Source organism: Felis catus, chromosome B4 (genome assembly GCF_018350175.1).
Source record: "Felis catus isolate Fca126 chromosome B4, F.catus_Fca126_mat1.0, whole genome shotgun sequence".
NCBI lineage: Eukaryota > Metazoa > Chordata > Mammalia > Carnivora > Felidae > Felis > Felis catus.
Window position 1 is genome coordinate 137363811 of NC_058374.1, and position 16089 is coordinate 137379899.

The 16089-nt window shown below is 60.3% G+C and overlaps 1 protein-coding gene across 3 annotated transcripts in view; it reads right to left on the reverse strand.

Moving 5' to 3' along the window:
- Positions 1–16089, reverse strand: part of PHF21B (PHD finger protein 21B) — a 92814-nt gene continuing 76725 nt past the window's right edge. For 2 of the 3 annotated variants that reach the window (XM_023257598.2, XM_023257599.2), the window contains exons 6-13: positions 7968–8019; positions 7320–7396; positions 6341–6395; positions 5357–5379; positions 3734–3892; positions 2433–2508; positions 2013–2116; positions 1–1074 (exon numbers count right to left, since the gene is read on the reverse strand). In XM_023257598.2, coding sequence (XP_023113366.2) covers positions 856–1074; positions 2013–2116; positions 2433–2508; positions 3734–3892; positions 5357–5379; positions 6341–6395; positions 7320–7396; positions 7968–8019 — 765 coding nt within the window. In that variant the 3' untranslated portion in view covers positions 1–855. The remainder of the gene's footprint in view (positions 1075–2012; positions 2117–2432; positions 2509–3733; positions 3893–5356; positions 5380–6340; positions 6396–7319; positions 7397–7967; positions 8020–16089) is intronic. The other variant, XM_045062504.1, reaches the window with a different exon arrangement.

Genomic DNA, 16089 nt, shown 5'->3' on the forward strand with positions numbered 1-16089 from the left:
AAAATGTAAAGTTATTTTTTGGCATAGTGTCTGTACTGGCAAGAGAAGACGAGTGGAACGCTTTATCGGCTCTTCGAGGGGAGAGAAAGGAAAAGGCTTCGGTCGTTAAGTTGAAGGACCCAACCCCAAGTAGAAGACCCGCCACGTGCCTCCCCTGCGTGCCCGCAGCCCCATCTTGCCCAAAAAACTCCATGAGAAAAATACGTCGGTGGCAAAAGGAGTCCAAACGACCAGCCAAGGGAAGGAGCCTCGGGGGCACGCGGGGACCCTGGCAGGTGGGTACCGCAGCGTCCCTGGAGGGACCCACCGTGTCGTTTCTTTCAAGTTCAACAGCTGTGACTCTTAACGCTAATAATACTGACTGACAAGGGCCCGCGATCCGGAAGGCGCTGGAGCCCTGCGGCCTCGAGCCCCGAGCCCCGGGCCCCTACCTAGATTCGCTACCCACTGCTCGTCCCAACTACCCCTACTACTCAGCTAGGTCCCCGGCTCCCCTCCCAACCTCTCTCTGCCCTTCTCTCCCCCGGGGGCAGCACGAGGCCGGGGAGACAGCTGTGCCTGGAAGCCAGGGGCCCGGGCCAGCCCCCCAACGGCCGGGGGACTGTGTGCGCCCGGCCGTCTCGCGCCCACCTGGCCTCCTGGGGTCCCGTCCGCACGTGGAGGGTAGGACTGCATCCCAACCCGTCCCGGTTCCTTCTCCCCTTCTTTCCTCCGTCTCTCTCTCTCTCTCTCTCGGTCTGGTTTTAGTTTCGTCTGAAATTCATAGTGTTTATGAATTAAGGCGGACAGAACCCTCAGGTCTGGTGAGCGGGGGTCCCAGGAACCTTCCGTGGGTGTGAAGCCGGTCCCTCGGGGTCAGTTGTGCCCCTGGGGCTGCTGAAGGGCGGGGTGCACGGCTGCTGCCGAGGGCTTGGTCCAGGGCCCGGCCAGCAGCGGGGCGGGGCCGGTGGTCGTCATGGCAACTTGCAGCACCTGCTCGCCCTGTATCAGTCTCAGGAGGGCCCGCAGGCGGTCCAGGGACGTCTGGGTGCCCCTCTGCCGGGCCAGCAGGCTCGTCTTAAGCTCTAGGCATTTCTGTCAGGGGGAGAGAGGGGCAGGGGGAGGCTCTCAGAATTCAACCGTGCAGGCGTCCCGGGGCCGCCGCCCTCTCGGCCCCTCTCCCCCTACAGCTCCTCCCCTCCACTGCGGGGGCCCGAAGGACGCCGGCCAAGGGCCTCCGGCAGCGCAGGAGAAATCCGTGTTAGAGTTCAGGGCTAGAAACGGCGTGCCTGTGCCAGAGCGTGGAACGTTCTCCCTCGTGGCTGCGGTGCTGCCTTGCTGACCACGTCTACCCCTCCTCCTCCTGGAGGAAGCTGGGGCCGGTTCAGCCTCAACGGCAGCACCTGCAGGAGACCTAGGGATTGCCAGCCCGCTCTCTGCTCTGCTCCCGCCTCTTCGTGGGCTCTCTACGTGTCACGTGCGTCAGGCAGCCAGGACGGGCGCGCAGGCTACAGCATCAGCCATCTGCTGCTCGGGGAAACCGCTCCTACCCCCTGAAACTGTGTCCCGACTCCCAGATAGGAATGATCAGAGAGGCTCTGCCCGGGCTCTCGAGAGATTAAATGAGATACCGCCTTTGAAGAGTTTCACTAGGGCCTGGCACCGCCCTCACGACCATTATCCCCTCCACGACCTCAGCCATCGCCACCGTCACCATCGCCACCACCCCCGCCACCATCGTGACCATCACATTATCGCGACCACCACACTACAGGAGAGCAATCATCGCGTTCACATCACGCACGAAGCGCCTGAGGCTCCGAGAGCTTCGCCAAAGTCAAAGAGCCAGGAGCCCCAGGCCCAACCGCTCAAGACCTGAACGTCGAGCGGGATCAGAGCCGCACTCCGCCTCGCGGAGCGACGTCCGTGAGTCCGTCTTCTCCTGGGGCCTCAGGGACGGGACAGCGAAACCCCGGCCTGGTATCTCGCGGCCGCAAGGGCCCCCAGCCCCCTGCCCCGCGCCCCCAGCGCACCTTCACCGCCGAGGCCAGGCGCCGGTCACACTCCTCCAGCTGCCGCAGCTCGCTCTGTAGCTCGCTGCCTCTCTGTAGCAGCTTCTGCTTCTCCTCTACCTTGACTAGGAAAGAGAAGGCCAGGTGAGCCGGCAAACCAGGTGAGCAAAAAGGCCGGGCTGTGGGCGAGCGGGAGAAGCACGGCGAACCCGAGCCTACGGGCCATTCTGGCCACACCCTCCCGCAGAAGCCAGTGGCCCTGGCTGAGGGCACAGGGACTGGAGATGACCCCCCGCTCCCCTCCACCGTGATGGCCCGGCACGCCGCACCGCTCCCAGGGTCCCTCCGCGCAGAGCCCTGGCTAGGAACGGCTGCGGACGGGCCCAGGGCGAGCCCAGGGGACTGGGTGGGGTGGGAGGGAAGGGAGCAAGACTGTCTTACCTGTCTTGTGGGTGACGTAGGAGTGCACAATGGCCAGCATCCCGGACCAGGGCACGCCACCGTCTTTCTTTAAGGCCTAGAGGGCAGATGGGGAAATGAACCATCAGACGGGCCAGAGCCTGCCTCGGTCTGGCCGCGCAGCGCTGGGGGGCGGGAGTGGGGGGAGCAAGGCTGCCTGAGCTGCAGGTCCCTCAGCTGGGACGGGAGGGAGCCCGTCCCTCCTGCCTCACGATCTGGCTCCCGGAGCTCCCCGAGGACAGGAGCCTGCGTATCGCCAGGGCCCCAGACCGTGCCGGCGGGGAGGAGGTTCTGATCTTTCCTGAATGAATGAATACGCGAATGACCACTGGGGTGTTCTTCCCTTGTGCCTGGCAGCCCCAGGCCAGCCGGGGGGCAAATCGAGTGCCCGGTGAGGCCCCACCATCATGCCGAAGCGGGGAACAGAATCCTGTTCCCCCTGTCTTCCCGCAAAGAGCTGCGACCCCCGGGCAGTCACAGTGCAGGGGCTGGTGGCACAGTGACATAGGGCCCACCGTACCCACCCTCTCCCTGGGTTATTCTGCCTACGGTTTTTCTCAGGGAGCTGATGATTCAACTGTACAGCTGCTGTGAAGCCTAGAGTTCTCTCTCTTTTTCTTTTTAAACTTAATTCCACACGGTGAACAAGTCCAAAGAATCACAAAACCTTTGCAAAGATCATTTTCAATGACCACACAACATCCCACCGAGTGCACCCGCTGGGATTAATTCCACTATCTCCTGCTGTTTTGAAGTAGGCTGTGTCTTTCCTTTGTAAGTAAGGGGCGAGGGGCTTCTTTGTGCCCAGAATCCTATCTGTATTTGGATCATTTCTTCAGACTGCGTTCCCCAAAGCTAGATTCTGGGTTTAAAAGGTACACGCGCTTTTGGGGCTCGGATAAAATTCTGCACCGTCTAAGAGTGCCTGCCTCACCACATCGCCACCGGAAGGGAGTGTTACTGTTTTTTTGAACCTGATTGGTTTTCATTCGTGTGTCAGCAGGGACATGGGACCTGCTAAGTAGTGCTATCGTTGTGGTCTGTGTTATCGGTCCAGCTCCACCCGGGAAGGAGTTTTGAGGCCAGAGCTGGAGTCACTGGGTCGTGCCGAGGCGGAGAAAGCCTCTCCCACGCCGGCCCGTCTGGTCACCCCTCCGCGGCCCGACCCGACCCCAAAACACAGTGTGAGCAGCTGCAGATGTTGTGCGGAGGGTCCCCCGGTACAGGGAGAGAGGCAGGGTGGGGGTGGGAGGGCCGGCCGCCCCGCAGTGCAGCCTCCTTACCTTCTGCTGGCACTTGGGACACACCCACACGCCCTTGGGCGCGGTCTTGAGCGGCGGGTCCAGGCAGCTGAGGTGGTAGGCCCCCGGGCAGGTGCCGCAGGGCTGCAGATTGGCCCCTCGCTTGCAGGCGGCACAGTGCTCATCGTGGGTGATCTCATTCTGAAAGAGAAGGGGGACGGGAGGCGGGTCAGTGGGGGGTGAGGGGTGGGGGTTAGGGGGTCCAGGTCAGCTGGGCTGGGAGGGAGCCGGACCCAGCTTCCGCCAGCGTTTCTCAGCAGCTCTGGGAGAGAGAGGGATAAGCCCGGAAGCCGGGAGGAGGAGGCGGCCAGACGGGGGACTCTAGGGCATCCCCCAGGCCACGTTTACTAGGGGTGTGGCCCCCGCATGAGACCTGGTCCCCAGGTGCAGGTGGCGGGGCAGGCGGTCCTGCCGCGGCTTAGGAAACGGTCCCCCTCGGGTCCACACTGCACCCCACGTCGGGGGGGGGGAGGGCCGGCCAGCGCTCGCCACGCGTCCCTCCCACACGGTTTTCCTGCACGCGCTGCCTCGGGAGGCCCGGATTCACGGCGCTCTCCAGGCCCCTTGAGGGAGCCGCAGCCCGACCTGGCACCTCCGGCCTCCCGTGTGGGTTACCGCGCCCCTGTTTCCGCCTCTGTAACATGGGCTAGCGACACCTGCCCCCCAGGCCACCGGGAAGACTCGAGAGGAGAGGGCACCCCAAGCGCAGTCCAGAAGGAGCCAGGGAAAGGGCGCCACTCGCCCGAGACCACTCAGGGAGCTGGAGACAGAAGCAGGGCCAGCATCGGGGGTCTCCCGCCTCGAGGCCAAGGCCCCTGCGGGACGCTGGGGTCTGCAGAAGCGAGGCTCAGGCTCCAGGCGTCTCCTGGGCTCACGCTGGTCAGGCGCAGGTGGCTGTGGACGGGCACGGCAGGCCACCAGCCCTGATCCGTGACGCTACAGGGTTCTGGTGGCAAAAAGCCCGGAATAATCGGAGTTTATACCCGTCACCTGCTGCTGCTTAGTGGCTTGGCCATTCGAGGCATGTAGGGACTAGAAAATTCTTTTAGGACGAGATCCAAAACTTACTTAAAAAAAAAAAAGCCACTAAATAAATTCTGAGGCCATGCCTGCACATGAGGTCACGGCCAGCCTGTGTCCTGGGAAGCAGGGACGTGGTCTGTGCACGGGGGGATTGGGGTCTCACAGGATCACAGAAACGGAGCCGTGAGGGCTGAGACCCTGGGGGTTACTAAGTCTAGACCCTCGTGAGGTGGACAGTGAGAAACGGAGGCGACCCACTGCACCTAGCGTCACACTGGGGCCGAGAAGAGCCAGGTAGGGCCCGGCTGGCAGCCCCGGGATCAGCTGCCTCCACCTGGGCCTCCTTGGCTCCCGGGGTCCCTGCGTCCTCAGCTCGTGCTTGAACCCTGTGGGCTGGCCCTGGGGTGACGCCTAATGCACCATGCGGGCTGGACGACCGCCGACGTGTTGTCGCAAAGCTCTCGGCGCTGAGGACGGAGCCTGCAGCCCCTCTACTCGGCTCCCGCCTGCCAGGAGCCCCCACACCTGGACCGTGGAAACATGCCCCACCCCGCCCAGGCGTGACAGTGAGGGGACACGTACCTTCCAGCAGGGGTCCTCATTGGCTGGCACAGGGAAGAAGGGCGGAGAACATGTTAGTGGGCATTGGAGGAGCGCCGATCAGGACTGGAGGCCACGAGGCCCAGTATGGGCAGGGGGTTCTCACCCGGGGCATGACAGGATCATCACTCGACCCGGGACACCCGGGTCTCACCCGGGACACTTGGGTCTCACCCGGGGCATGATGGGAACACCACTGGACCCGGGACACCCGGGTCTCCCCTGGGACGTGACGGGAGCATCACTGGACCCGGGACACCCGGGTCTGACCTGGGACGTGACGGGAGCATCACCGGACCCGGGACACCCGGGTCTCACCAGGGACACTTGGGTCTCCCCCGGGGCATGACAGGAGCATCACTGGACCCGGGACACCTGGGTCTCACCCAGGGAGTGACAGGAATAAGGGTCTCTGCCCCGGTCATGGCCAGGACCCACCGTGGGACAGGCAGAGAGCTGCCCAGGGGAGGGACCCATGATTCCGGGAACCTCTCAAGGTGATTTATTTTCAACTGTTTTTTCCCCCCCATAACCACCCACCCTCCTTCCAGCAAGCGATGCCAAACCACACATTTAATGATCACAAAAAGTGGTTTCCCTCTTAGTTTCTGGGTCAGGGCTGTCCGCACATAACGCTGTCCAGGGGGAAGCTCAGCTTCGGTGTGTACGGGACAGTTTACAAACCGCGGTCACATCCAGCCCTTACGTCGTCACCCAGCTCGGAGTCCCGGCACCGCCACCCGCCCTCCTCCTCCCTACAGACGACGACAGGGCGAAGGGGGCCGGGGCGTGGCGCTGGAATGCACCATCCGCCGGAAACAACTGTCCCGGCCGCGGACTGGCCAGCCCAGCCCCACGGAGGCCAGGAGCGGAGGGCCACCAAAGCCACCAGAGCCACCAAAGCCGACCTGGCCCCCGGCCCCACAGCGGCCGCGGCAGGAGAAGCCACGCCCCGCAGGCACTTACCTCTTGCTGTGAGGAACAGGGGGCTGTTGAGATAGTTGGATGCCAGCCGTTTCCTCTGCAGGGACACAAAACAAAAGAAAAACCGTCTCGCGGGGAGCCCTCCTCAGTGACCCTGCCCCTGCCCAGGGCGTACCCGGGACAGACTCCCCACCCAGGGCTCCAGAGGCAGAAACAGGGACGGACACTGGGGCTGCAGGGCAGGGGAGGGGCGGGCTGGCGTCAGCAAGGGCTCTGCCCGGCGGCAGGCGTGGAACCCATGCCCGCTCCCCGCCGATACGTCCGCCTCACTCGGGAGGGACGAGTGGGGGGGCCCCGAATCGGGGCCAACCAGTAAGAAGCAGCCACCAGGTTCCCCGTCCGTCTGCCTCCTGCACCTTGTCGGCTGGCTCTGGGGTCAGGTGGGGAGACGGGGGTGTGAGGGACTCGCTCCCCAAACCTCCCTTCTTGGCACGGGGCCCAGGAACCCTTGGTACAGGGTCGTCCCCGGCCCCCAACATCGTGGAGACGCGGAGGCTTCCGGTACGTTCCGAACGGTGGCTTCAGCCACAGGCCGAGAACACACGACCGACTTTGCACCCGCCTCCCCCGTCGCGGTGGGGCTGTGCTCAGAGCCAAGGGCGAGGCCCCCGTGGCAGGGCCGCTCGTGGAGCCACAGATGTGTGCAGGGCTCAAGGGTCACGGCTGGGAGGCGGCTCCTGATTCCTTAATCAGGTCATCTCTGGCCCTGGCCACAGACTGGGGACACTGGGGTGTGGCTTCGCGCACAGAGCGGGGGACCGTTTCATCAGTGAACACGGCAAAGGGAACGGGGCCCTTTGGTCCAGACAGCGGTCAGCACCTCCTTGCGTGGAGGTCAAGGAACAGCTCGGTGACATCCTTCCAAAAGGGTGCAGTGCTCGGGACACCACGGGCCTGCTCGGGACATCATGGGCGGGGCGGGGGGGGTTCCCTCCGCAGGTGCAGAGGGCGGGCCCCTCACCTCGGTCTCCAGGAGGCCGCTGTAGGCGGGATTGGCTGTGCTTCTTCTCTTCCGCTCTTGGCGCTTGCTCTGGATTTCTGGAAAGACACAGGCACAGAAGTTACTGGATCCTTCCTGTCCCGGGAACCCTGAACGCTTCCGCTGCAAGCCCTGGGCGGCCCCGTCCCCTCCTGCCCCGCATCCGCGCCCCAGAGTGGCCCCGGCACGGCTCCCTCTGGGGCGGACAGAGGTGCCGGCTTCCGGCTGGAGGGCGAGAGGTACCCACCGACAGTGCTGGTCCCCCGTGTGCCATCCCCCAGCCTGGGGCCGCCTCTCTCACGAACCCTGAGATCATAACCCGGGCCGGGGTCGGACGCTGAACCGACCGAGCCCCCCCAGGCGCCCCCAGGAGGGCTATTTACAAAAACCGTAGTAACAGTCACGAGTCTATCAGCAAAGCACCGTTAACGCAGCCCTCACACCCGTTCTGCCAAGTTGTGCGGGCAGCCACGGAGGCAGGGGGAGCCGGGAGGCTCTCCCTCTCTCTGTGCTCACAACCTCCGGCACTTGGGACACACGTCCCAGAAGGGACTGCCGCCCCCCCCGCCGGCTGTCGCCCCACGGCGCAGGCCGGTCCCAGCCCAGCCTGCCGCCGTGCGGGGTCCTTACCTTCCAAGTGCTCCGTTGTGACCAGGCCAAGAGCTACCATGAAGGCGATTTTCTAAGAGAGGGAAACGGAGAGGCGTTACCACCACCTTCCACGTCTTTCCAGTCATTCGACAAATTCGACAGGAGCACCTACTCATGGGGCTGCCTGATCTGTCTCGGGTCTCCTTCGTTGCTACCTACGGTCCCCTCTCTGTCCCAGGACCCCATCCAGGATCTCCCGTTGCACTCAGTTGCCGTGCCTCCTTAGCTCCTCTGGGCTGGGCCGGATTTCTCTGGTTTTCTTTGTTTCTGATGGCGACAGTTCTGAGCTTGGGCTGGTCAGGTGTTTCAAAGGATGCCCCTCAGTTAGGATTCGCCTGATGGTTTTCTCATGGTTAGACTGGGCTATGGGCCGGGGGGAGGAGGACCACAGAGGGGAAGTGTCCCGCCAACCCATCATATCCAGGGCACGTGTCATCAACGTGACTCAGCACTGTGACGTTGCCCTTGACCACCCGGCTGAGGCATCGGTCGGCCTTCTCCACTGAAAATCCCTCTTTCCCCGTCTACACTGTCCTCATTGGCAGGAAGTGGCTGGTCACCACTCACACTTAAGAAGCAGGGAATTGTGCTCCCCGGTGGCCTTTTTTGGCCACGTAGACTAAAAAAAATTTGTACGTAGTAGAATTTAGCAGTATTTTCTTTTTCAGCGTTTCGGTTTTTGAATCTTAGCTACAGACTCTGAGGTTGTAAACCAAGTTGCTTATGTTTTATTTCAGTATTTGTAATTTCACTGCTTACTTTATTTTATTATGATTTTTTAAGTTTATTTATTTTGAGAGAGAGAGAGAGAGCAGGGGAGGAGCAGGGGGTGGGGAGAGAGAATCCCAAGCAGGCTCCACCTGTCAGTGGAGAGCCAGCCCAACACGGGGCTTGAACTCACGAACGCTGAGATCATGACTTGAACCGAGATTTAAGAGTCAGACGCTTAACCGACTGAGCCACCCAGATGCCCCTATGATTTTTTCATTTTTTTTAATCTTCATTTATTTTTGAGAGAGAGAGACCGAGTGCGAGCGGGGGAGGGGCAGAGAGAGAGGGGGACACAGAATCCGAAGCAGGCTCCGGCTCCGAGCTGTCGGCACAGAGCCCGACGCGGGGCCTGAACCCACGGACCGTGAGGTCATGACCTGAGCCGAAGACGGAGGCTTAACCGACTGAGCCACCCAGGCGCCCCTATGACTTTTTAACGTTTATTTATTTTTGGGACAGAGAGAGACAGAGCATGAACGGGGAAGGGGCAGAGAGAGAGGGAGACACAGAATCGGAAGCAGGCTCCAGGCTCTGAGCCGTCAGCCCAGAGCCCGACGCAGGGTTCGAACTCACGGACCGTGAGATCGTGACCTGGCTGAAGTTGGACGCTTAACCGACTGCGCCACCCAGGCGCCCCAACCTATGACTTTTTAAAAGGAGGCTCCCCACCCAACGTGGGGCTTGAACTTACAACCCCGAGATCGAGTCACACGCTCTAACCGACGGAGGCAGCCAGGCCCCCCTCACTGTTTACATGCAGGTTTATGAGCTGTTGGGAACGTATCCTGGTGTGAAATGCGGATTCCTTTCAGTCCACATGGCTACTACTACTCACTTGTTCCAATATCATTTATTGAAACTTCCGTCTTTCCACTTTTCACTGGTTTGAGGAGCCGCTTGAATCATACGCTAAATGATCACGCGTATCCGTGGTCTCTTTCTGGGCCCCCTGTTCTGTTCCTACCTGTTCGTGAGCTCCCGTGGCACTGTGTCCCTACCTTGGCTTTACAGAACTCTGGCGGGATTAGGATCCTTTTCTCTGTGTTCTTCCTGTTCAGGGCTCTCCGGTCCTTCCTGCTTGTCTTTTGCAGGTGAAATTTACAAACCTTGAAGGAGCCGGAGGGAGCCCCTTGGCAGCTTTACTGGGATGATGTCAAGACGATAAATTAACATAGGGCAGGGCGCCTGGGTGGCTCAGTCGGTGAAGCGCCCCACTTCAGCTCAGGTCATGATCTCGCGGTCTGAGTTCGAGCCCCGTGTCGGGCTCTGTGCCGACAGCTCGGAGCCTGGAACCTGCTTCGGATTCCGTGTCTCCCTCTCTCTCTGACCCTCCCCCAGTCACACTCTGTCTCTCTGTCTCTCTCTAAAAAATAAACATTAAAAAATTTTTTTTTTAATTTTTTTTTTTAACGTTTATTTATTTTTGGGACAGAGAGAGACAGAGCATGAACGGGGGAGGGACAGAGAGAGAGGGAGACACAGAATCGGAAACAGGCTCCAGGCTCTGAGCCATCAGCCCAGAGCCCGACGCAGGGCTCGAACTCACGGAGTGTGAGATCGTGACCTGAGCTGAAGTCGGACGCTTAACCGACTGAGCCACCCAGGTGCCCCTAAAAAATTTTTAAAAAATTAACGTAGGGCATAATGACAACTTTGTGATACGCAATCTTCTCCCCCAAAACCGTGGTGTGCCTCTCTCTCTGTTCCTCTTCTGCCTTCGGGGGTTTAAACTCACCCTCCAGCGGGGTTTGACTGTTGTCAGCGTGTCTGTCCCTAGATATTTAATCTTTTTGTTGCTACTGTAAATACGGTTATCTGTAAGGCTTCTAACAGGCTGCTCTGTGTTTCTGTTGACGATTATCGATGTTTTGCATTAATACTAAACCCCGCTGCCTCGACAACTTCTGTCTGCAGATTTGTTTTCTTATCATCGATTCTCTTGGGTTTTCCAAATCATTCCAAATAGTGACTGTTTACTCTTCCATTTTTTTTTTTACTTCTGTGCTGCTAAAAATAGTTCTCCCCCTCCATCTGTCAGCTTTACGTGATATTCTTTGATTCACTGAAAATCTCAGCTACGACGGAGACTCCCCCGGAGCTCATTCTGCCTCCCACCTTCTCTCGCGGCCCCCCCACCCCCGACGCTACGGGGATGAAGCATTTGTACGCGATTGGAGAATGTCCTACTTCAGTTCTGACCTGACATCCTTACCCTTTTCATTTCACCCCGCGGCTGAGTTTTGGAGCCGCCCGCCCGAGGGCTGGTGCCAGGGGGGCCCCGGTCTCCTCTGAGCTGGTGGGGGTCGAGCCAGGCCCACGGAACAGCATCTCCCGAGTCCTTAGCAGATTTAAAACCTATCTGGAGGGGGCGCCTGGGGGTAGGAGGGGGGGCTCGGTCGGTGAAGCGACCGACTCTTGACTTCGGCTCAGCACGATCTCACGGTTCGTGGGATCGAGCCCCGCGTCGGGCTCCGCGCTGACAACACGGAGCCTGTTTCAGATCCTGTCTCCCTCTCTCCGCCCCGCTCTCGATCTCTCAAAAATAAATACACATTAAAAAAATAATAAAACCTTCCACGCGGATGGAGGCTTCCAGTTTGAAGGCCAGCTTGGCGGGACATAAAACCCTAGGCTCTTTCTGTCTCTCCTCAGGATCTTGTCGCGAACTCATGAACCGTGAGATCATGACCCGAGCCCTGAGCCGAAGTCGGATGCTCAACCGACTGAGCCATCCAGGCGCCCTTTGCTTTGCTGGATTCTGGACTCTGATGCCGCGCGGGAAAGCCAAGGCCTGGCTGTTTTCCCTCTAAAGTGACGTGACTGCTTTTGCCCGGACGCCCTCCAGATCCCGCAGGGACCTGCTGGGTCGCGTAGCAGGTGCACACGGCCATCTTCCCCGGTGCCTGGTACCAGGGCCACAGTCCGCGTGATGTGTGCGTAAGTTTTCTTTGATTTCAGTCAACTTTTCTTGACGTATATATTTAAAAAAATTTTTTTAAGTTTATTTATTGGGAGAGAACGAAAGAGAGAGCGCACGAGCAAGCATGTGAACAGGGGAGGGGCAGAGAGAGACAGAGACGGAGAAGGCCAAGCAGGCTCCACACTGTCAGCGCAGAGCCCCATGGGGGGCTCGATGTGACAAACCGTGACCTGAGCAGAAACCAAGAGTCGGACGAGCCCCCCCAATTCTATCTAAAACACCACGAAGCACCTCCACCCCATGGAAAGGAGGGCCTGTAAATTTTATTCCGGAAGGCGTGGGCTCACGTGAATGCAAGACTTACAACGTGATTAACGTGGCCGTGCAGCCTCCGGAAAGGGGACTGTGGGGTCCCCCAGATGCAGCCGACAGCGGTCCAGGCTGTGGTCTGCTGGACCTGGCTTGAGTGCTGCTTCGGGGCCCTGGGGCTGGCCGCACGGTGGCAGGGACTCTAGGGACCCCCCTCGGTACCCGCACCCGCCTCGCTGGCCCCACCTGGGCGAACACCACCAACGTGGAGGCCAAGCTCCCGCCTCCTGGCGCCCCCCACGCGGCCTCCCCCTGCCGCCACCCCGTCTTCCGCGGCAGGTAACTCGAGCCACGGTCATTCGAGGACGGGAAATGGCAGCCACGTGCCTGCCACGATACAGCCAGACCCCCATCACCGCGGCTGTCGCGGGAAGTGTCCCTTCGTCCGTTTGGCTCCGTAATCCTGGCAGGGCTCCCCGAGGCTGCCACTCCCGTCGTCGTATCCTCTCTGCTGGTCTTCGAAGGGATCATTCTTTTCCTTCTTTTTAAAAAAATGTTTTCAAATGTCTTTTATTTTTGAGAGAGAGAAAGAGAGATACAGAGTAGGAGCAGGGGAGGGGCAGAGAGGAAGGCACAGAATCCAAAGCAGGCTCCGGGCTCCGAGCTGTCGGCACAGACACAACGCGGGGCTCGAACTCACGGACCGCGAGATCGTGACCCGAGCCCAAGTCAGACGCTTAACCGACTGAGCCACCCAGGCGCCCCCCCATACTTTTTTGCAACTCTGTGCTACATCCCTGGTGGCATATTCCAAAGCACTAATTATCTCCGTTCGTCCTGTCTAGTAAGTTTTTTATGAAGTTTATTCGTTTCTTTTGAGAGAGAGAGAGAGAGCACGTGTGAACACTTGGGAGCAGGGGAGGGGCAGAGAGAGAGGGACAGAGAATCTCAAGCAGTCTCCACCCTGTCAACGCAGAGCCTGGCCCGGGGCTCGAACCTACGAACCGTGAGATCATGCCCTGAGCCGAAATCAAGAGTCGGACACTCAGCAGACTGAGCCCCCGAGGCGCCCCTGTCCAGTAAGACTCTTAATTTCCACCAATCACCATGTTCTTCATCACCAAGATTTCCAAACGGGTTTTACGTTCACCTGATCTCGCTTTAACTTTCATGACATCGTCTGCCCCGTTATTTCTTATTTATTCCAAAAAGGGGCTGTTACTCCCTTTTTTAAAACACAAACTTGCCCGAGTACCCCCTAAACAAACTCGTGTGCAAGTCGTGGCCAGACGATGCCACAAAACGAAGTCCATCTTGAGGAAATTCACGTTCCACACGTGGACTCTGTCAAACTCCGCGTGGACCGCGTCACGTGTTCCAGAATTCTGTCCAGACTCATCTTGGGCACAGCTCCTCCTTCCTGTTCTGTGTTTCCGTTTTTCTCTGCCTCCCTCCTGCTCGCCCCTCTCTCCCCCTCCCTCCCCCTCCTGCTCACCCCTCCCTCCCCCACCATCCCTCCCCCTCCATCCCCCTCCTGCTCGCCCCTCCCTCCCCCTCCATCACTCACTCTCCCTCCACCTCCTGCTCCCCCCTCTCCCCCTCCCTCCCTCCCTCTCCCTCTACCTCCTGCTTGCCCCTCCCTCCCCCTCCATCCCTCCCTCTCCCTCCCTCCCCTTCCCTCCACCTCCAGCTCGTCCCTCCCTCCCTGTCCATCCCTCCCCCTCCCTCCACCTCCTGCTCACCCCTCTCTCCCTCTCCCTCCCTCCCTCCCCCTCCATCACTCGCTCTCCCTCCACCTCCTGCTCACCCCTCCCTCCCCCTCCATCCCTCCCCCTTCCTCCACCTCCTGCTCTCCCCTCTCTCCTGCTCCCTCCCCCTCCCCAGGTGCGGCTGTGGCCTCAGGCTCAGGTTGGCTCCTTTCCTTCTTGAAGAGCTTATGGGACCCACACTGCCAGGTGTGAGCTCCCCCCTCCCCTGCCCTCCTGGTGGCCCTCACCCGATTCCGGCATTCCGGACCTGCAGCCCGGTGGCCCTAGGGTCCTGCTCACTGCTTGGGCTTCTGGGACACAGCACAGCGGCCTCTCTGTTGTCTCTTCCTGTCACCGGCTAGTCCCCAGGACCTGACCTTTATTGCCCACCTGCTCGTACCCACAAACGTCGTACATTTTTCCTGAAGCTCTCCCTTCCGGCTTAGCTCTTAAACTCAGGCAAACGACACCCGAAACCGGCCCTCAGGTGATGGCGACTGTCCCGCCAAGACCCGGCCCAGACCTCCAGGCCGTGACAGCCAAGCCCCCACCTCGTGCCTGCGCAGGTGGACCACGGAGTGACGCTGGAATGACGGGCAATCGCCTGAACTTCGAAACCTCCCCCCGGAGGAGCCTCAGCCGCGTTTACGGGACACGCACTGGGTGCACTGGCAGCTTTGGTCAAGGCGCCCTGTCTCCCTACGATGACAAGCCTTCCCTGTCTACTCATCCTGACCCTGAACCAAAGGCACCCACCCCCCCGCCCCGGGGAGTCAGTGTCCAGAGCTATTTCAAAGCCGACTTTGTGTGCCGACTCCGCCTGGCGCGCCTGTGACTCCCCACGAAACGAACTCGCGTTGGTCCCGTGACGTTCCTACACTTTTTCTGCCGTTGTCGTGGGTCTGCCGCAGGGGGCTACCTCCAAGTCGGAACCCCGAGCCGCCCCGGATCGGTTTCAAGAAGCGGGGGGTGCCTTGGTTATTTCTGAAGTTTAGAAAGATCCTTCTAGCTACTGGGAGGACAGACAGGGAGGAACCCGTCCAGGGGCAGGAACGGGGGCCGTGGTGACCCGGACGGCGTGGGCATCTGTGCTCACGGGTCCCGCCCAGGGAGGTGGCCGCAGTCAGGGCTCGTGCTGCTCTGACGGCGGCCGGTCTCAGTCAGGTGCTGCCGGAGGCCAGGATGATGGGCGGCACAGGCAAGGCCACAGCTGTGTCCTAAAGGTGGCCGTGGGCCTCGAGACAGGGCCGAGGGGAGAGAGCCTTGGAGTCATTCCGGGTGCCGGTAAACTCGGCGTTCCCTTCCCTTCAGCGGGGCTCCGGGCTGCAGGCACCCTGGGCTCGCTCGTGCAGCCCCGGGAGCCTCCATTGCCACCAGCCACCCCGGACGCCAGCCCGCTCCTCCGGCGAAGCTTCTGGGGCAGGGGCCGCCCTGGCCTCGGGAGCTCTGGACTCGGGCTCTTGGTGAACGGGCTCAAAGGGCGCCACAGAGCCCCGCATCGGCCCCGCACAACCGCTCCCAGACCCCGTGTTATAAAAAAGAAAGTTTAATAAGGATTTTTACGCTGGGACGTGTTGTAATTGCCAGTTCTATTTAAGTCATTACACGTATTTACGCTAATTATGTAGTTAAATGTAATTATACTAATTGTATAAACGCACAATAACCGGGTGAGATATACTTTGAGGGAACACAGAGAATCCGCCCGGAAAACCTCCAGGAAGGCTGCGGGTCCCCGTGGGAGGACACAGGGGCGCACGCAGAGGCCGGCCCGGGGCTCACCGCGCACGCAGCAGGTGCGCAAACGTCACGGAGGGACGGAACGGAGAGCCTCCTGAGACAAATCGGGCCCGGGGCCCACAGAGGACACCCAGGTTATCTCAGCGTCAGTGAATGGTCGACTCCGAATCGAAGCTACTCCCAAAAACCCAGTGGGCTTTCTGGACACGCCAAAGGACAATGAAGTCACTCTCCCGCTCAAGGATATTCCATGGCTCCCCACTGCCCAAGGAATGAAGTTGCACCACGGCAGCCAGCATGCAGGTCCCCCAGGGTCAGGCTCCAACGTCTCTCCGACCCTGGGCTTAGGGTTTCTCACGCACACGTGCCACCTGAGGTCCAAGCAGACCCGCTGGCTTTCCTGGGCCTGCTAAATGCCTTCTCACATCCACGAGATTGTGCAAGCAATGTCCTCTGCACAACACGCTGTCCCTCCTGCCTCTGCCCCGCCCCTCCTCTGCAAAGTCTTCCTCAGTCCTTCCGGGTGGAAACACACGCTCCTTCTCCCTGCACCTCCCACCGCTCTGAATGTGAGCTTCTCTGATGGCACCTGACATTTAAAAAAAAATTTTTT